Source organism: Haliotis asinina, chromosome 5 (genome assembly GCF_037392515.1).
Source record: "Haliotis asinina isolate JCU_RB_2024 chromosome 5, JCU_Hal_asi_v2, whole genome shotgun sequence".
Lineage (NCBI taxonomy): Eukaryota > Metazoa > Mollusca > Gastropoda > Lepetellida > Haliotidae > Haliotis > Haliotis asinina.
The window spans coordinates 18,247,672-18,272,652 of NC_090284.1; the positions used below are offsets into that span (position 1 = coordinate 18,247,672).

General features: G+C 41.3%; 2 protein-coding genes across 2 annotated transcripts in view; one reads left to right on the forward strand and one right to left on the reverse strand.

The window, feature by feature from the left end:
- The window catches only part of LOC137283427 (uncharacterized), a 30,487-nt gene extending 17,327 nt beyond the window's left edge, over window positions 1-13,160 (forward strand). Inside the window, exons 11-23 of the mRNA XM_067814901.1 lie at window positions 396-566; window positions 988-1,250; window positions 2,370-2,532; window positions 3,271-3,393; window positions 3,873-4,114; window positions 6,360-6,660; window positions 7,655-7,809; window positions 8,844-8,985; window positions 9,255-9,354; window positions 9,968-10,221; window positions 11,038-11,152; window positions 11,947-12,084; window positions 12,237-13,160. Of these exons, the coding sequence (XP_067671002.1) occupies window positions 396-566; window positions 988-1,250; window positions 2,370-2,532; window positions 3,271-3,393; window positions 3,873-4,114; window positions 6,360-6,660; window positions 7,655-7,809; window positions 8,844-8,985; window positions 9,255-9,354; window positions 9,968-10,221; window positions 11,038-11,152; window positions 11,947-12,084; window positions 12,237-12,759 (2,690 nt within the window). The 3' untranslated portion in view covers window positions 12,760-13,160. The remainder of the gene's footprint in view (window positions 1-395; window positions 567-987; window positions 1,251-2,369; window positions 2,533-3,270; window positions 3,394-3,872; window positions 4,115-6,359; window positions 6,661-7,654; window positions 7,810-8,843; window positions 8,986-9,254; window positions 9,355-9,967; window positions 10,222-11,037; window positions 11,153-11,946; window positions 12,085-12,236) is intronic.
- LOC137284121 (aquaporin-8-like) lies at window positions 11,405-24,710 on the reverse strand. The gene is made up of 5 exons (XM_067815801.1): window positions 24,224-24,710; window positions 16,951-17,077; window positions 15,286-15,494; window positions 14,411-14,560; window positions 11,405-13,049 (listed from the first exon to the last, which is right to left on the reverse strand). Exons 1-5 carry the CDS (start codon window positions 24,481-24,483, stop codon window positions 12,965-12,967), a joined length of 831 nt encoding a protein of 276 aa, XP_067671902.1. The 5' UTR covers window positions 24,484-24,710; the 3' UTR covers window positions 11,405-12,964.
- Window positions 24,711-24,981: the final 271 nt, after the last annotated feature.

A 24,981-nucleotide genomic window follows, 5' to 3' on the forward strand; every position in this document is an offset into this window, starting at 1 on the left:
CTTGTCAGTGCATGCCGTTACACTTCAACATGTGCGTTGTGCGTCATTAGTTTGAAGTGGTTTCCTGATAACAACTCTTTATATGGTATCTGTGATATTCTAGTTATTATATTGTCCATCGATGACATGTGAGTGAGTGAGTTTGGTTTTACGCCGCATTTAGCAATATTCCAGCGATATTACGGCGGGGGACACCAGAAAATGGGCCTCACACATTGTACCCATGTGGGGAATCGAACCCGGGTCTTCGGCGTGACGAGCGAACGCTTTAACCTTTAGGCTACCCCACCGCCCCTCGATTACATGTTTCCTATTTATACTAGAATTAGTTTCATATGCAATGTGGCTTCAATGTAACCCTTGTGACGTAACATTTTCAACTCTTTCTTACGAAGTGGCCGGAAACTGGGGAGCGTGGGGTCAGTGGGCGCCTTGCAGCAAGAAATGTGGCCTTGGACACTACTTCCGTGACCGCACGTGCACGGACCCTGCTCCATTCAACAACGGTCCGATATGTCGCGGCCCCGGGACAGAGTCTGCATATTGCTACACACAACCCTGTCAAGGTAGGCTTATCATTCATTTATCATACACAATATCCTTTCATATCAGATACATCGATGAGGTTTAGAACATCATTCCATGTTTTCATACTGATTCTTTTCTGTTTGCGAACAGTAATAAGCAGTAGCCCAGAGGTGAGCACATTTTCCCGTTACTAAGATTTCAGTGGTTTGCAAAAAACATTGTTATATGTACCGCACTTTTTAATGCCTTTCGTCAATATCCTGGTTAGAAACGGATTACACTAGTGGTAGCCTATTGGTTAAATGTGACGTCGAAGATTCGATTTTGATTCCTTACGTAAGTATAATGCGTGAAGCCCATTTCTGGTGTCCTCCGCCGTGATGTTGGTGGAATGTTGCTAAAAGCGGCGTACACCATACTCACTCACTCATTCATGTTAACAGCTCCATATACTTCCAGGAGACCAACCAGCCGTGAAGTTCAACAAGAAAAGTTATTTGACGTACAGTCCCCATGCTAAGCCAGTCCGATACCTGTTGATGTACCTACGCCTGAAGCCACTGTCTCCATCGGGAACGCTGATCTACCGTCACCGGGCGTGTATGGAGGGGACGTGGGACTGTAGCCACACTCTCATCCTTACCCTCGTGAAGTATCTCCCAACTTTGAAGGTGTCCATTGATGGACGGGAAATTGAACTCGTGGCCAAAACGCCACTTACGGTAGGTGTTACATATGGAAAAGAAGCCTTAACGGTATGGAACCGCTTGCCTCACACAGAATCACGCCCATCCCGCCTGGCAAAAGAATGAATGAGTGAGTTTTAGTTTTACGCCACTTTTAGCAATATTTCAGCACTATCACGGCAGGTGAAACCAGAAATGGGCCTCACACATTGTACCCATGTGGGGAAGGGAACAAGAATCTTTAGTGTGACCAGTGAAAGCTGTACTCATGAAGTTACCCCGCCCCCTTATCCCTGACAAACGAAGTATATTTGATACAGATATCATTTTATTTGATACTGGTATCACCATGAGAGCATGGTGCTGTCTTTAGGCCACTGTTTTTGATGTAATAGCGTTTTGATACTGTTTTCAAACAAAAATACATTCTCAAATGTTGCACACTCAGGTGTTACATCTATTATGTTATTGAAGTATATTGACAAAAGTTTCTGGGTACTGTGATTACTGCTGTGGCCCTGTTCAACAAAGCGGCTTTAGTGTTCACTATTGACTATTGAAACTTAATTCGATATACGGGTGCGGTGGGCGAGCCGTCTAAGGCGCCAAGCTAGTAATCCAGCGAGCTCAGAGGTGCCAGGATCGAGCACACCTGTCACCGGTGTAGTAAACTTTGTGTGCAGATTCTTTCAGTGTTGTCTACTGTGCAGTACACAACCCCGTGCACTTATAATAACTCACGAATCCGTTGGTAGATGACCAGATGCTATCCACACGAATACGCAGTACCTAGTTGCGGGTACGGCAACATGCAGTAAACATGGACAAAGTACCACCCAGCTGTGAATGGGTACCTGTAAGGATGTGAAAGCCATATTAACTCGGTTGTCTTCTTGATCTCGTTCGTAAAGCTACGCCTTTTCGTCGTATACTTGTCACTGACTTACGAATGTCGCAGCGCTACGGGGCCCAGCAATTTATGCTTGTGGTAGGCGACTAATGAGATCGCGTGGTCGGGCTCGCTGACGTGGCTGACTCATGGCAAAGTATCCCACCGTTATTACCAAAATTTAAAGAAAGGAACAACGTATTTTAGTTTGGAAAAGAAGATGTGATTACTCAGTGATTATCTCCTTAACATTTCTTTTCATCCAGGCATCGGAATGGAATGACCTGCTTGTGTATGTGTCACGTGGTAAAAGCTACATCCGGGTAAATGACGGCAAACATGCTCGCTTTATTCCGGTCACGCCCTTCCTAGAAGAAATGAATCTCGATGCCTCCATGAGGGTTGGCATGGGAGACAACGACAATAACGGTAAGTAGAATCAATAATAACAAATCATCCAGAAACTCGATTCACATTTTTACTGTTTGTTGATTGAGTAGCTCCACACTCAACAATATTCCAGCTGGCGGAGGTCTGTAAACATTTGACACTGGATCGGACAAACCTGTGATCACGACATGGGTTTGCTGAAGACCAATCTTAACCAGTACCTTTACGAACCTCGTAAAGTGTAAGAATCAGGGCCGTTACTCTCGAAACGTTATTAGCCCTAAGAATTCGTAACTTTGATCGTAACCAGTGTGGTGAGAATGGGCTTAAGAAGTTCGTAAGGCCACGAATGTTTCGAGAATAGCCAGCCAGCTTAAATAAGAATCTTTACAGAAACGTCGCCACTGTCAAAATAAAGAAGTCGATCATCTAAACGTTTTGTCATCTTCCTACCTTCCATACTTTAACGTAGGCCAAAGACAAAAATACTAGTAATTACTATCATACTGTTCTAGGGTTGTAGTACTGTCTGCATTTCCAAAGGATCCGTAAATTGTCCAAACAAGATCGTATTTGAAATATCACTTTCGAGTCAAATAGTCCTGTGATTTTCAGTAGATCTTCACAGAACCTCATCAGCAAAGACCAAGATGTAAATTTGACTTGGAGTAGCTACGGACTTTCAGTGCTTGTTTCATTGTTAGAAAAGACAAAGAGACTGCTCAAGTGTATCGCGTATTGTCGCCTTCTGCCCATAATGGTTTCCATTTTTTTCAGGTTTCCATGGTGTGATGTCCATACTACGTATTAATTTCAAGGACATAGCTCTTTACCAGTCCCCCAACTGGGTGGGGTTAGGTGCCCCTGACAAAGAAACGAACATTGAGAAAGAGGCACCAGGTAAGCACAGGATGCAGGAACTACACTTATGGGAAAAAGAGTGGGCGAATCTTCTGTAGCTGGTATCCCATTATTTGTAATGAAGAGACGGTGCATGTAAAAATTGGTCTGCTCAAGTTAATTAGAGGGTAGCTCAAGAGTTGAAGTGATCGCATGTTCCACCGAAGTCCGAGTTACGTTCGCCTCAGCGGTATGACAGTCAAATGTTTAAAACTGAGAGTTACGTTCGCGACAACTCTATGATAGTCTCATGTTGAAAAGTGAGAGTTACGTTCAACACGGCGCTACGGCAGTCCTCCGTTTAAAAGCGAGAGTTACATTCAACACGGCGCTACGGCAGTCCTCCGTTTAAAAGCGAGAGTCGATCTGTGGAACCCAAAGCCACCAACTTCACTCTCATTTAGGAGTTTATTCAACCATTATGAGAATATATTAACGGTTATTCACCAACAGAATTGCATTATTCCCTTTTGTTTCAGACAGTGGTTTCAACTACCCTGACTTCCGAAGCCGCCATTTCGCTCGTTTAAGCTTCAGACATGACAAGACATTAAAAGTGCTTCTGACAGTGCGCATGCGCACGTCTAATGGGCTCATCCTGTATAATGAGGGTGTTGTGCCTGGCTCCTTCGTTGCCCTCTTCTCAGAACAAGGTGCATTAAAAGTCTGTTTTGCTTGTAACCGGAAAAACGTCTTTTGTGAGAAAACATTTGTTTTCCAAGTAAGTAACGTAGTTTTTTGTTTGTTGTTTCTTGGAATTTGAAGGGAATTTTATTGTCTTGTTTGGTTTTTGGTTTTTGTTTGTTTGGTTTTTGTTTGTTTTTGGATGAGTGTGTTTGGGTTTTTTTTGGCAGTTCTTTGTTGTCATTAGTTTGGTTGTTAATGTTTTTTGTGCTTTGTTTCTTGACTTTCAAGGTCGGAAATAAATGCTCAGGAAATTGTAGACTTATAGTGAGTTCCATTACACATGTCATTATCTGCGGTATTTTGCTTATAAATCAACTTACATGATAAATAATATCATTGTTTAAAAAAACACGGAGATATTGATTCCCCAGTCGTCTGAGGCGCCGCCATTCGGAGTTGTTTTGAGAAGTGAATCTTGTGTGAGAATTGCGCTCGCTTGGTCCTGAATCTGTGTACGGCTGTAAAAAATACATTGAATTGTAGAATATTTAATTTCCAACCCGTTGGTATAAATATATGTGCGACTACCTCATGGGTTAGACACTGCTAAGAAAATGATGTACAAAAATGTGTATGCGTTAAAAAACAGTCAATTTCTGCGTTTTTTATCGTACACCAATAAAAACACTACGATTGTTATCTTAACGAAAAGTGCGAGTGAAGAAAATACAGCCTGATGTCTAAACGACATAAGTGCATATGGAATGGATTCATGTGCTAATGCATAACGCTATACGTTCAACATAATGTAAATGTCAAAAAATGTTTTTTCTTATGTGATGTTAAAACGTCGACAGAGAGGTCATGTACATATAAAGATAAGGGGGCATAACTCCGCTATGCTTTACATGAGGTCAGTAACTCAAATCACATGCAGAGAACTTGCTTTTGATACGGACAGTGTAATTTTCGTCATGTTTTCTTCACAGTGAACCAAACTATTCCAATACAAAGTTCACCAATGTGAGCGGATACCGTTTAGTCGTTTCACAATCTATAAGAAAAGATGCCAATATACTACATGACAAAGCAGGTAATAGAGATTTGGATGACCCAATCCGATACAATACGTTAGTTCTTCGATTCTCATGTTCTCCTATTTTTGCAGGTGTGTTTTTACTAATTTTGCATATTTTTTAACGGAGTAATAGCCATATCATCAAACGTATTGAAATTACCGGAAATAATACATTTTACCTGACGTCATGGCATGTTTTGTGCATTTTGTGAGGTCGGGAAAAGACGACACTGGTTTGCTCATTAGTATATTTCTCACCTGATTTCCACTGACTGAATTCAACATTTTTTAGACAAAACATGGAAACTTTGACAGTTTCTTATGAAGTTCAAATGATTGCGGTGTGTCGAACTTTAATTTGCTATTTCTGGCTACGATACTCTTCCTCTGAATATTCTAAACGTACTGACCCAATGTAAGCAATGATTAGACGGCTGGATGTCGGGAAATTTCCGAAAATGCTACGGAGTGTAAAATCGGAATTTTTCTTTGTTATAAACAAGCGCAGTCGTTCGAGCACAGCGTTCGTTCTCATGCCCATTTTCGCTTCGTTTTATCTAGTATTGGTGGCAAAGACCATTTGTAATTTGATTCTAATATGTATGGGGAATACAATGATACATTTTGAAATATACGTGATGACTATGAAATATACGTGATGTAATTGGCGTCTCAATACCGGCCTTCTCGAAACGTGATTTTGTAAACACTATCCAGTATGGCAGACAGCTTACTTCGGCGTTCGCGCAAGTGTATTTTCGAAAACAGCCCAAATCGATTCTGCATTCATCGGCAACGTTTCAGAATTATCATTACTGGTTACATAAAAAAGTCATATCAGTGATCATCACTATGCTATTTTTGAAATTCAAAACAACCAGTATTTATCCGATTTTCATCTTTCAAAACAGGGAGCAAATAAAGGTGTGAATTGCGATTTTTTATAGTGTGAAAAATGACAACATCTGCGATGAAGCCAATATTGAGAGGTTATTTTAAGCACTTTGATTTGGCTGAGATAATAGTGGATGGTATCACGAAGCAGGAGGTTTCCTATAGAATTCGAAATATTAAGTATATTTGTGTGCGTGATATAATTTAGAATTTTATTTGACTTCAAAGTGAGGGTTGAAGAGGAAGGACATATATGTCCCTGTGGCATCCAGTTAACAACGTACTTTAGGTTATAAAATCAAAATTTGTGTATGTTCAGATTTTTAAAAATCAGGGATGTAATGATTGGTTCTGGAATTTTTTGCAGACCCGAACTTGGTACTATTTATCACTAGAGGTTGAAGGTAACGGGTCCGAATTAAGGAAGGACAAAAGCAAGGCTATGCAACTGTCTTGCATTGGACGGAGCTACCGTCCTCAGAAGGAGGTCTTCATTGGTGGCGCCCCACCATCAATGTGGACAGTCATCACCAACTCCACAGGTGTCAAAAAGGGGCACGATGGCAACGTGGACAAAGTTGTCGTCAACGATGAAAAATTCTCCTTCAGACTTGGTGCTTTGTTTAATACAGCTGGGGCAATCAACTCAATGGGATACTCCCTGTCGGGTAACTATCATGTGATCAGTTGTTTTCTTTGTTGTTTTACGCCGCACTCAGCAATAGTCCCGCTATATGGCGGCGGTCTGTGAAGAAACGAGTCTGGACCAGACAACCCAATGATTAACATCTTGAGCATCGATCTACGCGATTAGGATACGATAAAATGTGTCACCCAAGTCGGCGAGACTGACTTGGCGATCGCGTCAGTCGCCTCTTATGACAAGCATTGGTTACTGGGTCCCCCCATCCACAAAACGTCTGTAGTGCCACGGCATTCGGCATTCGTAAGCCCATGGTAAAGTAGAGTTACAAAAGGTCGTAACGTAGCGAACGCTCTGTAGATCGGGACCCAGAAGCCCAGTTCTATCTTCAAAGGTCAGGTAACAATGACGAGAAGGTTCCCTGGTGTCCACCCAGCAAAGAATAAGTTTTATATCCATAAAATTATTTCCCCTTTTCTTGAAACTAACTTTCAAACACGAGTAGTAGATATTTATACTACACACCCTATGGACTGTCGAAACAGTGGCAGAGAAGATTGCATTAGTGAGTGAGTGTATAGTTTCACACGGCACACCAGTAATCAACAGCATGAATATCGATCAACGCAATTTGGATACGATTGCATGTGTCAAACAAGTCATCGAACCTGACTACCCGATCCTGTTAGTCGCTTTTTGCATGGGTTGCTGAAGACCATTTTTATCCTAGATTTTCACGGTCAGCTCACTATGTGAATAGGGTGATCACATATTATATAACAACACGGTTGCTGTCTACACCAAATTTTATAGTTCTTATAAAGAATACGTTTCATGTCTTTAGAATTATTTTCTCTGTCCATAATACTAAATTCCAAATGCCAATTATAGAAATCTATACTTACGACCCTATCAACTGTCGAAGTCTTTCTGCAGACAGTAACAGTAAAGATCGATTTTTTGTATTAATATCGCTTTGTAATATTATACGGCATATGCAACGTCATCTATCTTTGCAGCACATGTGAGCAATGTCGTGGAACACACGACGAGCAAAGTGACACTTCGATGCGACTTCACAAGCTTCACCAAGGGCGGACATCATGCGAAAGCACAGTGGTTGCTTGGAGACAACCTTCTCAAGCCATCATCGGGAGCTCTTATACAGCCCTTGGTAATTGTGTAAAACATCATTTTTCTTCAAAGCAGGCACACCCACACTAAAGTCATTGTCGATTATCAAATGTATTACATCTTTGTTTTAATTTGTTTCCCTTAAACATGTCTAGTTAAGAAATACAGTTCGTTCTACCACCATGTATAGTGTAATAAAGCACACTTTCGCCCTGAACTATTATACCGTTAAAGCACTAACGATGTGATAGTTCAGGTCGAAAGTGTGCTTTATTACACTGTACATGGTGGTAGAACGAACTGTATTTCTTTTCTAAGATGCCGTATTTAATAATTTCTAAACCAAATTTCGATTAATCTGTGACAGAAAACAAACGACAGTGTCTGTCACCTAAATTAATAATCCTCTCACAGGGCTAGCTGACGCTGTGTTCTTATGACGTGTCAGCCCCCTACGTTAAGACAACCGTTACTAGAAAAACAAATGATGAACAGTTTGGTGACGGTTTATGTTCAGGTTAAATATCTTCTCTAGATCATTTTAATTACTTCTGTGATTCTCTTAAACCAGACAAGGCAATATGACCGTCTCATTTCTCCTACGAAAGTAAGTTTAGATCAGCAGATTCAGCTGAAGCTGACTAGTCATGCAACATTCCACGATTGCATTGTGGGAGTGTAAACATTGCAAACATTACCGTGTCTCTGTAAAATTTTTAGTCGAACTATGAGACATATTGATCCTTCGGAAAACATAAACGTAATGTTTCCTCCACCACTGATAATAGCTGCGTGATGCAACTGCAAACCAAGAAACGGGATGCGACGAAGCAGTTTACTGTTGGAGGCTGTACGAGGCTATGGCAACTGACATCCAGAAATTAGCTTCACAGATTGTACCCATGTGGGGATTCAAACTCCGGTCTTTGGTGTGGATTTTCTTTACAACAAAACTGTCAAAGGTCAGGGGTCTACTCAAATACGTTGGTTTGCAGGTGAAAAACAAATCTCACAAAAGGAAAACAGATAAGATAACACATGGTATATGATGGTATTGTGCATCTTTCTTTGTAGTTGCCTGGTCTCCAGAATGAGAGCGCGGTTACGCTCATGCCCAACCACCACAAACAAGGGCTATACGCATGCGTCGTAAACCAAGATGGCCGCCTTACCATAACACATGCATTTGCTCTCACCCGCAGCAACGAGTCAGTCAGTAAGAATGCATTTCTGATGTTATTGTTTAAAATTGATTTTGTACAAAAGTCGATGTCGTAAACAAACAAAATCAAGTGAAAGTCAGAATCCCCCATAATATGTGACTGTAGATAACAAGTGATAAATATGGTGATACTGAATGTTATCAGTGCAAAATATAGCACTAACCAATATAAATCTCTTTTAAGAGGCAGTTCTGAAGAGTGGCGTTTTAGGATCTGATTTCTTTTAAAGAAATGTTTGCATTTGTATGCACGTTTTGTGCAGTTTTCCAGGTGACGCCAGAATGGACCATCATTATTGTTCTCATCGTTGTCGTTGTCTTCATCTTCATCGCCACGGCTCTTATTGTCAAGAAGGATACAATGTACGTCAAGGGTGTAGATTTTCTTACATAACATGAGTTTTCATGCTGCTTTGCAAATCGTATTTGGGCGTCTTGAACAATAAATGTAGTACCTATTTCTTCCAAAATTCAAAACTGGGCCAAAAATGTAACTCCCGTGGGTAGGGAAGAGAAAATACTCATAACAAACATAAGGAGAAACCAAAAATGAATCCAGCAGATTTTCCCTGAAATCCACCAAACGAGTTTTTATTTTGTGTAATATTTAATACCAAAAAGAGGTTTCATGGTAGTCAATATTTTGAGTTATGTGTTCTTTGACCTCCTGTAATGTTTGGTGTGTATCCCGCATAGTCAGTTTTTAATGGCCTTCTCCCTCAAATACTGTAAACAAATGTTTATCGACCGCGTGGAGCTCTGGGTATGAGGTATATGGCACAATGATGATTAACGTTTTAGGCATAACAGACATGATAACAGTTGTACTCTCAAGTTCTGTACTCGCCCGCTTCCTGGATCTGTCTCTGAAGCTGAGCACTGAGAAACAACACAAATTATTATGGATGGTATTCGCAGCAAACTAACCCTACCCTCATCATGAGTTCATCATGGTAAACGAATAATTTCTTTGTAGTAAAAACATGGCGGCTGGCTATGCTGACGCTAAGGCCAAGATTCTGGAGGACATCAAGAGAGGCCTGAATAAACCGGATCTGATAGAACTGGGAGACATTCCAGAAGAGGAGGACGAGGATGAGGATGAGGATGAGGACGCCAGTATGGTCAGCGCTATGGAGGATCAGGATCAGGCTGAGGATGAGGATGGAGAGATGACATATGACGTAAATGACATAGACTTCGGCGATGATGAGGAACCGTATGTTGATAGTAGGTTGTCACTTTGCTGTACTCATGACATGGAATTACACGAGGTACTAATTTGCATATGATGGGACCGGGTTTTATGTTGGTGCTAAAGACACGTGCTGATTCTAAAATAGAGCCACCGTGCCAAAAGGAAACAAATTTTCAGCAGTTATTAATAAGATATCTACAGTGAGTGAGAGCAGTATTGTCAGCTATCATTAGGGTTTCCAATGGGAACTTTACAACCTTTTGTTTAACAAAGGATAAATTAGAGCGGTATTTTCAGCTATCATTTTCCAATGGGAAATTTACAACCTTTTGTCTAACAAAAGATAAATTGGAGCAAAATGTATCTTCACGTGTGTTGATATTTATCATTTCTTCACACACACACACACACACACACACACACACACACAAAAAAAAAAAATAACCGTTATAATAAACTTATTTAAAATCGTTTTTATGATGTTTTCGTAATCTCCAAGGGAGGAATGAAAGAGTATATTAGATAAGGTTAAGAAGAAAACTACCGGTATCAAGTACACCCAAATAGCCATTGCTTCACGGGTGTATACAGGGCAGGTTGGTTGAAAAGTATGTGTTGAGCAAGACTGAAGTGAGGAAGATGGGACTAATCGTCACATATCACTGTCATGTTGGGTTCTGAGAGGTTCAAGGGGTGGCGTCTGTTAATCTTGGGTAGTATCCATAAGTATGATATAGTTTAATGAGGACCATTTTGAGGCGAGTTTTAAAACAAACACAGTTTCTGAATGGAAACTTCTTTGAAGCAGTGTACCCTTATCCTGGCTGTTTCTTTCTTCCCAATTTCAGTGAATGAGAGAATGCACCACCTGGGGAGTCAGGTCGCCGCAAGGTTGATCGAAGAAAACAAGGACAAAGTTCTCGAACTTATATCATCAATGATGAGTCTCGATAACCTCGGGGAGTAAGTTCATTGATAAAGCTTGTTTCTATCTGTAACTATGGTAACCTGCTAAAACTTATTTTCTGAAGGCACGAACGTTTTAATTTTGCTGATACCCTCTATTTTGAACTAATGGATAGAAATGTTAATTGGTCTTGAAATGCAACAAGCTTTGAACAGTGTAGCCGCAGTATGCAGACTTGCCTCCCTTTGGCACGCCAGGAACCTAAAATCGCGAGATGCCAGATTCTGTCAACACAATACTCCAGTTCATCAAAGTAAGTGAGTGAATTCATTTTTTTACAGACGAGTATAGATTTAAATGAGTTCACCAAAGAGTTTCATGAAAATGGTAAAGGCAGGCATCACTTTGTGCTTAAAGGTCACATCAACCAAAACCTCAAGATTAATTAAAACACATATATGACTTATTCATGATACATAAAATGCATTGCTGATGAACAAAAAAAACCCCAAATAAACAGAAGTATAAGCGTATAATCTCAAATCAAAATTGCAATATCTTGTACTTGGGTTTACCTCCCTCGAAACGAAGTTTTTTTTCAATTTTGAAGATTTTGTTTTTCTGTAAGTACACACCGAAAGGTATCAGAATCTGAAAAGTTGTGTTTTACGTTGCTTGTGACCTTTAAGCTAACTCCCGTAATATAACAGCAATACTGTTGAAAGCGGCACTAAAACCAGCTGACTTAGTCATTCAAACTGGCCTTCTCGATAGGTCATGTCTTAAAATTCTTCCATGAGTATAAATTGGGATAACTTCAACCCGGAATTTCATTCATATGTTTTCATAGGGCGCCATCACGACCCTCCCACCAGGTATCGTCGGGGCAGATTAGAGTCCCATCAGAGTCACATCGTCAGATTCCGTCAGTTCCCGAGCCAGGATCATCACTTTATGACGTCAACACCTCTGCTTTGAGGAATAGCAGGTAAAAACTAATCAGAGGTCGAAATATTTGATTGATCTGAAGTCTTTTGATGCTGATGGAGACTGAAAAAAGTAACGTTTGTGTAGATTGCTAGATATTATGCATATGCATAAATGCATATTAAAAGAAAATTGTGTTTTCCACTTCTTTAGCAGTTCACAAGTACAAAGGCGCTCATCTCCATCACCAACTCGCATGTCGACGGGTCACATGATTAATGGTGACCAAGACATATCACCAGAGAGAAGACGGTCCTCGTCACATCGTTCCTCAGGCACCATGTCTCCATCCCGCCGGACGTCCAGTACTTCTCCCCGCAGACTGTCTCGGTCAATATCTCCTCCAAAAGCGTCAGACGAATACGTCAATAATGCCAGACCATTAGGTTCGCCCAGACATAGCAGAGCCAGTCCACCTTTTGAGTATTCTGATGCTGTGGAGTTTCCCGATCCACCGAGTCAAGGTCTGGAGCATTGTGATCCACCAATTCCAGCTCCAGATCTCCCTCATCACTCTCTCCTACCGCCTGGGATATCTGGACCACCAACACCTCCAGGGTTTGGTAGTTTTAGACAATTACCAGTCGTCAGTCAAAGGGAGGCTCCTCCACCTTCGACCCCTACTCCTCCACCCCGACCCCCAAGTCCACCAGAGCTCCCCCCACCGCAGTTGTGAGGACAATCAGAAATCTTCGTTGACAGTGTAAGCTCGTACCTTTTCCACAAAAAACATTTTGTGTTCATCATGTCCGATAATAATCGCAGTGATTGGTATCCTTGCGTTTAAGGAGTCTTTGTTCAAGCGTAGGGCGTGTTTTCAATGGCGTTGCAGGATGGCTAAATGTGTAAATGAGAGTGTTTTGTTGTCAGCTCCTGTTGTGTCAGTCGTTTTGATTGGGGTCTGTCATAAGGTGTGAGTATTTGTATATCTCCTTGGACGATGTCTTCCGTCGGAAAAGCACGTATCTGAAAAGGATGTCATGTGTGTATGTAAAAATATGTTCAATTATAGGTGTGTTGTGAAAGACCATATTTCTTAATGAATGCTTTTCCGTTTGGTAATACAAATTTGAAAGATATGCATTAAAATATGTTATTGATCGCCACTGACATGTACGTACGAAGCGGGTGATATTCTTAATGACATGTACGTACGTTACGGGTGATATTCTTAATGACATGGACATACAAAGCGGGTGATATTCTTAATGACATGTACGTACGATACGTGTGATATTCTTAATGACATGGACTTACGAAACAGTTGACATTCTTAATGACATTGTCGAACGATATGGCGATACAATTTCTGACATGTACGTACGAAGCGGGTGCTACGCTTCCTGGCAATTGTGGCAACTGTTCCTGACAACGACGTACGGGACGTATGATACTGATCCAGACGAGGACGTACCGGATGTTTGATAATATTACTGACAAGGTTTTATGATGCAAGTGATACTTATCTGGACAATTAGATACGGCATGGGTGATACTATTCCAAACAATCAGACATGATACGGATGACACTTTTTTGACAATTATTTTCAATAATTATCGGTATTTTTCTTGACAATTGGGCACGACATTGGTGGTACCTTTACTGACAAACAGGTCCTATATCGGCGGTACTTTTCCTGACAGCTGGGCACGATATTGGCGGTACTGTTCCTGACAATTAGGCACGGCATGGATGATATGTTTCCTGACAATTAGGTTCGATATCGGTGCTACTGTTCCTGACGGCAAGGTTCGATATCGGTGCTACTGTTCCTGACGGCAAGGTTCGATATCGGTGCTACTGTTCCTGACGGCAAGGTTCGATATCGGTGCTACTGTTCCTGACGGCAAGGTTCGATATCGGTGCTACTGTTCCTGACGGCAAGGTTCGATATCGGTGCTACTGTTCCTGACGGCAAGGTTCGATATCGGTGCTACTGTTCCTGACGGTAAGGTTCAATATCGGTGGGGCGTACTGCAGGAAGTAGTACAGTTCTTGATTGGGTGGTATTTTAAGAGTGATACTGTTCCTAAGAGACGTAAGATGCCAGTAATTCTGTCGCTGACAAGAACGAATACTGGGTCCGGATCCACAAAGCGTTCGTAACATTACGACCTATCGTAACTTTAGGGTATATCATAGGCTTACGACTGTCGTAATGCTACAAAGGTTTTGTGGATCAATAACCTGATGTTACTGTCTACTCGCCGACATACGGTATGGGCGATACTGTTTCTAACAAGTACGTACGATGCAGATGATACTGTTCCTTGCGAGGAAAATGGAAATAAATGATGGCAGTCACAACAGACATGAAGACGCTTACCTGTAAAATATAGCTATCACCACAGCTGCTAGAAGCGGCCCAACCCAGAACACATACTGGTGAGACCATGCTTTGTTGGAGTACAGACACAGAACTACCGCTGAACCAAAGCTACGGGCAGGATTCAGACTAGTGCCGGTTATCCGAATACTGCAAAATAATTTTATGTACTCACATTGAAATTCAGGAAACACATGACACACCCTCCTCGATATCTCCAGGGTATGCGTTCCGAGGGATCTCCACTGTACCCTGGATGCATCCGCATTCTCACATTACAACCGAGCTTGCCAGTGTCAACAAATAGCGGTCGCAGCTGTGGAGGTTTTTAACAGTGCGACTCATATTTGGGGGAAATCAAACACAAATTGATAGGTCCGAAACTTGATTGGTTCCCTCAACTTCCCAGCGTGGACACCTCATTGGGTTAAAAGTCAGCCAAGGGAGGTAATAAATTAGATGCATCCTGGATATATTGCAGACTTATCGAAACGTATACCCTGGAGATAATTACACATACAAAAAATGACACAGTGAATTCTTTTTTGACGGGAGCGTACTAATCTCTCTCACAGTCATGGCTACATAACACTAATATCGATCCACTCAATTCTCTGTAACAATCCAGAATGACTGGTAGGCTAACTCGCGAGCACTAAGATCGCCAGTTTTGTGAGTGATTATGTTTTACGCCGATTTTTAGCAATATCACAGCGGAGTACACCAGAAATGGGCTTTACACATTGTACTCATGTGTGAATTGAACCGGATCCGCGAGTGTGAAGTACGAATGGATTTGAACGAATGTATATTAACCACAAAGATATAGATACCCAACCGACCCATCACATGTTTTGTTTAGATTCTGTACGTACCCTGAAAGAATGCCGACGACATACGCAAACCCTACTGCAGTTGGTGCGGCATGCGTCTTCGTCTTCTCCTCCAGCGTGGTCAGCAACACAGCAATTACCACAAACGCAGTCAGCAAGAACTCGCAGGCAATAGCCCGGCCTGGCCCCACGGCCATCTCGACATAGTCGTCCGTCAACACCTTGGTGAACAGCTCATCTGGCTCTACAACCTACGGAACAATGAAAGAAAGTTTTAAACGGTGAAGACCCGTGAAGGTCCCTGGGTAGAATAGGCCTTCAGCAACCCATGTTTGCCACAAAAGGCGACTGTGCTTGTAAGAGGCGACCAACTGGATCGGGTGGTCAGGTTCACTGACTTGGTTTCCAATTGCGCAGATCGATGCTCATGCTGTCGATCACTGGATTGTTTGGTCTAGACTCGATTATTAACAGACCGCCGCCATATAGCTGGAATATTGCTGAGTGCGACGTAAGACTAAACTCACTCTCTCACTCATTCAAACGGTGACATTTCTAGAACAGCTGGGACACGTTCATCAAAACATCCATTGCACAACGACAGTTTATTTTTAAATGAAGAGATCATCTTTATGTAAAGATTGCTTTGTAGAACGGGCCCCAGATTTTCAAACCCCATCAAAATGTCACCGCCAAAGGTTTCCAGCTACGTGACAGCAATCTGCAAATAATCGTGTCTGAACCAGACAATCTAGTGATTTATTACCCGTATGGTCGACGTATGGTTAGGTGCACACTACTCTACTAAGATTCTAACGATTTGTTTGCATAACCGATGACCTCTCAGTTACGTCATATTGTGACGGAACTACATTTCCATTCAAACAAGCACGAGTATTCATTCATTCTACAACCTATATGCACTGCCGGAATGTAAACATTGCGAACGTTGCCGAACGAGTCAAACTGAGACATTATATCCATCGGAAAACATAAACTCAATGTTCTGCCACTCATGTTAGCTGTGTGAAGCAACTGCAAGCCAAGAAACGGGTTGCTACGGAGTAGTGTACTGTGGCGATGTTCGAGGTGACGACAACTGACACATATCGTGACGTCTGGTCAACTAGGAAGCAGACGCAGTGACGCCATTTCAGTGTGACGTCATGCTAAAAGTGTTCTACACTACACAATTCTTCCGCAACCTCTTTTTGAAACCGGTTTCGGTTTGAAACCATCACAATAACAAAAATACGCTATTTTGTCAGTTTAATGTACGTTAGATGTTGAAGGACACGCTTCGTATAATTCGTATGTAACACACCTCCTGTAGTATTCTCTATTGACGTCATGAGCAGTGAAGTCTTACGATAACGCAGTTGCCAATATGACGTCACGATGTGACGTTTTACGACGAGAGGAAGTATGAACGAGGCTATTCGACCCATAGAGTTGCCTCCCTTAGACGTGCGAGAAACCTGATAATATTTCATGTTTTGTCAGCATTAGTTTGGCTTTCGGAAAAACACACCATCCTTTGGGACTTAAACCACCATTTCAACAGAGTGTAGCATAATGATTGCCAATATAAAGTGTAAAAGAATATACTATATTAGGTTTGACCGTAACTGTTTGGTGGAAAGAACGTAGACGATTTTCTTGTTACAATACCATTAAACTATATTGAGCATGCACTCATACACTGACCATGGCGAGGGCGGCCCCAGCAACACCACCCACCATCTGCATAAGGATGTAGGCGGGCAGTAGGAGGGGCTTCAGAGAACCGGACACACACACCGCTACACTCACAGCAGGGTTGAAGTGACCGCCGCTGAAAAATCAATGCAATATTTGTCCAATGCAATACTTTTACAGTTAGCTGATAGTCCGGAAGCCTCGCCTAACAGAAAAACAACTATATAGACACGGCTGCAACATCAGTAATTGAAGAAACAAAACTCAAAATAGTGGAAGCTGTTATTAACTGTTATTAAAGAAATAATCCGGTTAAGACAAAGTGCTGGATTGTAGAGCTGATAATAAATGTACAAGTCATGGATGGGTCTGAGATTTTATACCAGAGTTGACAACTTGCCGGATTGGACAGATGTCGGTTTGACAGCTTCCATTATAATAGATTAAAATGGATAGGTTGTAACGAGGGAGCAATGTTCCAGCAATACACCAGAAATGGGCTTCACACATTGTACCCACGAGGGGAATCGAACCCGGTTCTTCGGTGTGACGAGCGAACGGTCTAACCACAAAGATGCCCCCTTTTCGATATGCATGAAATGGATCATACTTTAGTATGACACAGTATGACATAGGAGGACTTTGTATCATTATGTTGATGCGTTTCGCTTTATCGGTTTTGAGATGCAGCTGTTGTAGATATCGGGAAATTTATGGCGCAATGGTTGTTTTAGTTTTACATTTTTACCGTATATTTCTGTGACCACGTCGGCGTCACATCCACACATGAGATAAATAACGGAAGCACAATGAGCAGCTCAATAAAATGTTATCGTTGTTCATAAGTGAGGCCTGATATACACTCCGTTAACAAAAGAAAAACAAAGTTATATTTTGATCACTGGAAATATGATTTGATTCTGGAATTACAACAGTGGTGAGTCCAAATTGTGTATGTAGCTTCTAATTTGAACCACGCCTCTTTAGACAAAGTGGCAGGTCATAGTTACAAGGCCGAGGTCACCGTCAGTCAACATGTATGTCTACCCGAGCTCTGCATACTGCCCGTGAACGCAATTAAACATTGAATTACATCATAAGGTTGCAGCTGTCGTCCCATCCGTCTGTCCAACTCGTCGACAAAAGTTCTTTTGGGTTCAAAATCTGGCTTTCTGGAGGGTCAAACGCGGACGTCAACGTTATTGTTGAGCAAGTACGTACGCGTCACAAGTGACTGGATTACAGCGTCGGCTTGGGCCATGACGGAGATGACGTGTTCTTGTGAACGATGTGGCGTACCGCCGTTAGGTTGGCCAGACAATGGCTCACTTTGGCTCTGTCATTGTGGGGAATGGTAGCCCACAACATCACACTTTCACCACAATGCCGCTGTACCTCCTAGATGCAGTTTTTCGCGTGACGTTCGCTATGCGACGTCTGTACTCAAGGCATCTTCTGTCATGAAGACGCAGCAAAGAGCTGAAGCACACGCGTCCCCATCACTGTTGCTGTCCCACTCTATTCATCCGTCACACTGAATTTACTGTTCGCAATGTTGAGATGACACCTCGAGTTGAATCTTGCTCGTGAAGGTCTTAAGCACTGCCTGATCCGATATTCCCTGTATGTCAGGTATTGCCTTTACTGTGGACGTTGTCGTGGTCTCACCTGATGGAGGGCAAGAAGTAGCTCAGAAAAGTCGTTGAAAAGAAGTTAATAACATAATAAAAGAAGTAAATTAATAACATTCGTTGTTGTGTTTCCATCTCTTAATGCCCATCAAGCAACTGTTGTGGTCGTTCATAACGTAGGTGGTGTACCAACTTTGCTTCTAATCTGCTTGGTGTTGTTGTTGTTGTTGTTGTTGTTGGTGGTGGTGGTGGTGGTCCTGGTGTTGCATGTGCAGAACATGACATTCTTTGGTTTGTGCGTGGCTGCTATCTCGCGAAGTTGCGCGTTTTGATGAAACATGTTCTTTTGGCTACCTTTAGTCAACTGTCACAATGGGAATCTCACTGACCTCTAGATTCACAAATCACTCACCAAATCTGAACGACATGGGCAATTTTCCGACTTCTGTTTCCGATTTCATTCCTTTTGTGTAACTTCTTTTTGACAAGCATATCATTTTCACCGGCTGTTCACTTATATAACTATTCATAATCGTCCGATTTAATGGCCCTGAGAATGTCAACAGGTGGTTTCTGGAGCCATTGTAAATGTTTAGGAGAGTGTTTTGTCCTACTTCAACGAATGTGATAAATATATAAGGCAAGTAAGTGTGTGTGTGCGCGCGCGCGTATGTGTGCGTGTCGATGTGTGTGTGGCGGTGTGTGTGTGTGTGGCGGTTTGTGTGTGTGTCCTTCAACTATATATAAAACTTTAATACGTCCTTATGATGTGTTAAATATGATGTCCTTATAATGAGTGTTTGTGTGTGCGTTGACGTTTGTGGGTGTGGCGGGGTGTGTGGGTGTGGGTGTGTGTCCTTTGACACATTGCCTATCTTGATATCTCGCTTCCTATATACCTTCATGTCCACTCGTTTCCATACTTTAACTAGCATTCAGGAATTCATTGAATCACAGAATATGGACCTCTCGTTGTAAACACACAAACATACCGTTAAAAAATTAGGGGATATTTGATTTACAAGGTTAATAAACTGCACATGATGAACCCAAGGAGGAAACAGGTGATGAAGAGAAATTAAAGGATAATGTAACAATTGATACCACTGCTTTGGAAATGTTTCATATGTATGGATATATATTTTCTCATATGCATTGAGATTGGTTAATGACATGCTCGCAAAATGGAATGCTCGCTATTTTTTGGAATGGTACAGTATATGTTTTCATAAAGCTAGTAATCAGATAAGGATCATTCCAGTGTGACGGAGTTCCATGAGTATAACCCTGAAATGTGTACTTAGGCACTCCTCCGTGGAACAGATGAACTGGAAATATTCCAGCACATGACTACGTTCTACGTCAACTGTGTTACGACATCGTTACGGTGTGTTAGGCGTTCGCATTCGCCAATGTCTTGTCATGACGTAAGGTCATCTAGGGCTCGTTACGCGAACCTATCTTAGCGCTATGTTGTGGGGTATAAGTATATTATAAAATAGCACTGCAATTGTGCTAAGATTCTGGGTCCCAATTTGTCAGTAGCGTTACGACTCATTGTAACGCTAGACTTTATCATGTATGGACCTCTGAATGACGTAACGCTACGAGAGCTTTGTGATAGCGTCTCTACTGTGAAAGGAGTAAGTGGATGGGTGTAGCTTTACGCCGCACTCAGCAATATTCCAGCTATATGGCGGCGGTCTGTAAACAATCCAGTCCGGACCTGACAATTCAGTGATCAACAACATGAGCATCGATCTGCACAATTGGGAACCGATGACATGCGTTAACCAAGTGAGCGAGCCTTACCACCATCCCGTTAGTCTTATGGCAAGCATGGGTTCCTGAAGGTCTATTCTACCCCAGATCTTCACAAGACACTATGAAAGGTGTCCAAGGACCTAGATTTTTTAAGCTCTCTTCTCGCGAAGATAGTCACAAGTGTCCTACATTAAAATTATCTTACGAATGTCTTAGCGCTAAGCAACTCTATGGCATATGTCTACCGAAGTAACGAAGTTTAGATCGTCTCAGCGCTAAGACTGTTTGGTACAACGGCACCCAGCCATGTTATTACGAATTAGGTTTTGTTTCATCTTGATTTAGCCTTGTAAACGCCGGCAAATTGGCTTTCTCTATTTTTAGGTCAAAGAACAATCATAGTAAATCTGAATGTGAATCAATTAAAATCTGTGGTACCATTTCACACTTTTGGTAAATAGATTTTGAGGTAAAGATAAAAAGGCTCCATAGTATAATCTGACATTAAAAGGAAGTTATATCTTCCTGCAGAGCTGTAGTATTTGAGCGTCAGAATAACCAGAATGGGTACTGTCACTATAGAGATCTAACCAGTCTGGGTACTGTCACTATAGAGATCTAACCAGTCTGGGTACTGTCACTATAGAGATCTAACCAGTCTGGGTACTGTCACTATAGAGATCTACAAATATATTCTGCCGAAGACTGAAAAAAGTAGCACACATAATTTCGACGTCTGTAGTGTTATCTGATCGGACTATATTTCCTGCAAATACGGCGCTTGTTGTGAAAACTTGTTCCCTGTCTTTTTGTATTTAAAAGTTAACTTTAGGAACACACTGTAATCTAACGTTGATAATCTTGCAGCACAGACATGACACATTTCTGCCTCAAAGCTAAATGTTTCAGTAAACTGCCTGCATATTTTATAGAAGAAAGTTGCAAATTAAGAAGTTAACACAGTAGTGTTGTTTAGAAACTGGATTATAATTAACAATGCTAAATATGCAATAATATTATTATCTTACCTCGCATATAAATGTCGTTTTCTTATTTGCTGAGCGCTCTTATATAATTTTCTATGTCAATGGCAAAGCTTTAGGTACTTCGTGGTAGCACTTCTACGTTAAGGCACGCATGATGCATGGAAATTACAGATGTTATTACGAATGCAAATCGATGGAAGGGAGATAACTCTACATTTGTTTTTTGTTTTGTTTTGTGCGCGTTTCTTCTGCAAAATGTAGCGATGGCTACAAAAATATTTACCTCGAATTCCAATAAATAAATTTTGACAAAACGTTCAAATATAGCCCCTGTGAATATTAAGAAGGGGAATTACACCGCGGCGACTTTACTAAGACAATACCTGCGGGGAAAAACAGCAAGATGCAAGATTCCAATCGTTTGATGCACAGGTTGGCTGAAGTGTACGATCTGATACCCATGCTTCAAACAGTTCAAAATTAACATTGATTTGTTCGGTAAAACAAATACGTTGTTCACTGGTCCCTCGGCGCCCATTCGTAATTACTCGCCTCTTTCCGTAACCTGCAAGAGGCTTGCCGGAATGACCCGAGTAATTACGAATGCCTCGGAGCCGATCTACCCATGCCCATCATGACCAGTGGACAACCTATATTGTACCCGTGCTTCAGATAATTCAAAATTAAGATGGAGGTGGTCAGTATGTTAAAAACGTTGCTCAAAAGCTCTGGCTTAGGGAAGAAAAACAAACATCGAGGGTACGTCAACCCACCTTCCGCTCGTGTTTAATGAACAACTATAATATATGTTAAAGTGAAATATATTCGTGTATTCGTTGGTTTCGCATCAATTTAGAGTCGCTGTGCGCATGCGTAGAGCATGTAAAAATAGCCACTGGCAAGATTAATGAGAATTATGATCGTCTTATGGGGATCTTTGTGAAACGCACGCCACCGTACCTATGATAAACTTGTTAAAAGTATGTGCTAAAAGTTTAATACAATCTTGTTTGTGCTAAGAATGCTTTGTGAAACGGATCCAAATGATGCAGTTGTTGATAATCTTGTGTAAAACTTGGATTATGATTGCCTTAGCGCGAAGATCGCTTTGTGGGGCGCTGAGCCTTCGTTGTCAACATCAGGTATAAAACATGGGCAAAAGGTTGAAAGCAAACACATGACAGACAGTACCTGAAGTAGACTTAACCCACCATTATTCAAGCTCCCACAACATAGAATATTGCATATATGCACAATAAAACATATAGCAACAAAATCGTTTCGGTGATATAATTATGGTGAGGGTACTTAAGTTTTGTTTCTGAGTGCTAAAATTAATTTATTAAATTTTGATTTGACAATGTACATGGTATTCATTCATTCATTCATTCATTCATTCATTCATTCCTGGAACCGGAAACAGGATAACGCCCTTCACAGCTAGGAATTCATGTTCTATATTCTGTAAAGGGAATGCAACGTGTGGCCGACTCTGATTCGATAAAGTGTCTTACATAAGATAGATACATTAATAAGTAAACAAACGCGAATCAAATCTGATTCCATCACACCATACTTAGCTGCCAATATCAACACACCTGAAACTGCACAGAACACAGAAACTGCAGAAACACCTAGAATAAGAATAAATACCTGTTGATTGTCCCAAACATGACTAATACACAACCGTTTCAGCAGTATCATACTGATAGGAATCAACTGGTTGCAGATATCCCTATTGATAATATAATCAGTATAATAATGTTATTGTCCCGCTGTTTTATCAAATGTATCCCAGTGTGAGAGATTAGCGTTAAACAAGCCGCGTTTAGCAATATTGCAGCAATATTACAGCAGATATGCACTTTTAACACTGTGCCCATGCGAAGACTAGAACAAAGGCCTTTGGGGTGACCAGCGAAAGCTTTACCCACTGGGTACCAAATCGTCCTATAATCTACTGAATAAATAACATCATATTCACATGTCGAATTAGTCACATGGCGTTAGTGTTCGCATCAATAACATCAAATGATATTACCATCTTCGTCGAACCGTAGCGTCAAACTGAATTTTCAATTACGTTTGGTAAATAAATAAATGCAAGTGTATTTCACGGTATATCTCACTGATCATGATTTCAATCTAATTAGAACCATTCTTGCAGTACTTCTGGCAATTTGACAGACAGAATGGTTTTCATGAGAACCCACTGTGTCTCATGACTTAGCTCGGTAATGTAAAACATGTTCATCCTGTGACAATGATTAATGTATCTGAATTGAACGCCTTTTGAATCCTGGGAAAGGAAATAATCATCTATTTTAAGACGGGGATGATTAACTGTATCGGAATAAATGGTCGAACGAATCAACAGCTGTGATAAATATGCAATATCTAAAACGATATTAATTGATCACCCTTATCGCGAGAATCCGTTGTCACCAGTTACTATGTGTGGTCCATGCCATTAGGTTCTATTTTACGCCAAACAGATTTTAGACAACACACGCACGCACGCACGCACGCACGCACGCATGCACGCACGGACACGCGCACACACACGTAAATTATTGTTTGATTTAAATGCAACATCTAAAACGATATTAACTGATTCCGCTTATCGCGAAAACACATTGTCATCACTTACAATTAGCGGACCGTGGCCATCCATTATCCATTAGTATTCATTTTACGCCGAACAGACGTTAGACAACAAACGCTAGCACACGCACACGCACACGCACGCGCACGCGCACGCGCACACGCACGTACGCATGCGTGCATTACAATTCTCGGAAACCTAAATACATCTGAACAAAAAATAATTCAGCACATTCATTCCCACTGCTAATACAATTAATTCACGTAGATGTTTATTTTCAATGCAGAACCACGTACCTCATTTTTCCAAACGTTGCCATCAAGGCTGCCACAGTAAAGCCAGCACACAGAGCAATAGGCACGATCATAGGCATATGCTCCGGGGGTAGAATCCCAATACCCTTCACCCCTGAGGATACCAGACACGCGATTAACACGTAAATCGCCGTTCCCAGAAACTCTGCCGCACATGCTTGCATAATGGCTTCAAACACTCGCCAAAACGCCTCCCTCTCTTCGGCCATCTTGTCACTCTCTGGATCGCCAAGGCAAGCCATCTGGACCCGAGATTTACACCCCGTTGCGAAATTCAATAATGTAACGTTTTATACTGTACACAGACACATACACAAAGTATACGACAGTTGCTGTCGCGATGTATTGTCAACGATTTCTACACCAGCTGTTCGAAGATAAGGTTGGTTTTGAACACAGGTGTCTCCTCGGCCGGATCGCCTATGAGCTCTATCTGCTCTAGATATTAATGGCGTTTTATTTCATATTTAGTCGAATTTATGAAAGTTATTATACAGATAAATATATATTGAGGTGTATATCATTTACATTCTGACGTCCAATCAGCTCTGAGTCACCAACTGAAAAAGTTTCTGAGAACAGCTGCAACGTTAATTATATTATGTTGGACTCACAAATATATAACTTTGCAAACCATGACGCTTAAACAATGCACTGGCATTAACGTTCCTTGATATTGTTATTGTGAGTTCACACATAATGTTGAAATATCGATTTTATGTCAAATACCTGCTGCTTAT

What these genes read in the sequence shown, in the direction of transcription:
- LOC137284121 (XM_067815801.1), bottom strand. Translation starts at nt 24,483, where the DNA reads ATGGCTTGCCTTGGCGATCCAGAGAGTGACAAGATGGCCGAAGAGAGG. An exon ending in GTCGTCGGCATTCTTTCAGG is followed by an intron (nt 14,561 to 15,285) that starts GTACGTACAGAA and finishes ATTATTTTGCAG; the next exon opens with TATTCGGATAACCGGCACTA. An exon ending in GTGATAGCTATATTTTACAG is followed by an intron (nt 13,050 to 14,410) that starts GTAAGCGTCTTC and finishes CATCCTTTTCAG; the next exon opens with ATACGTGCTTTTCCGACGGA.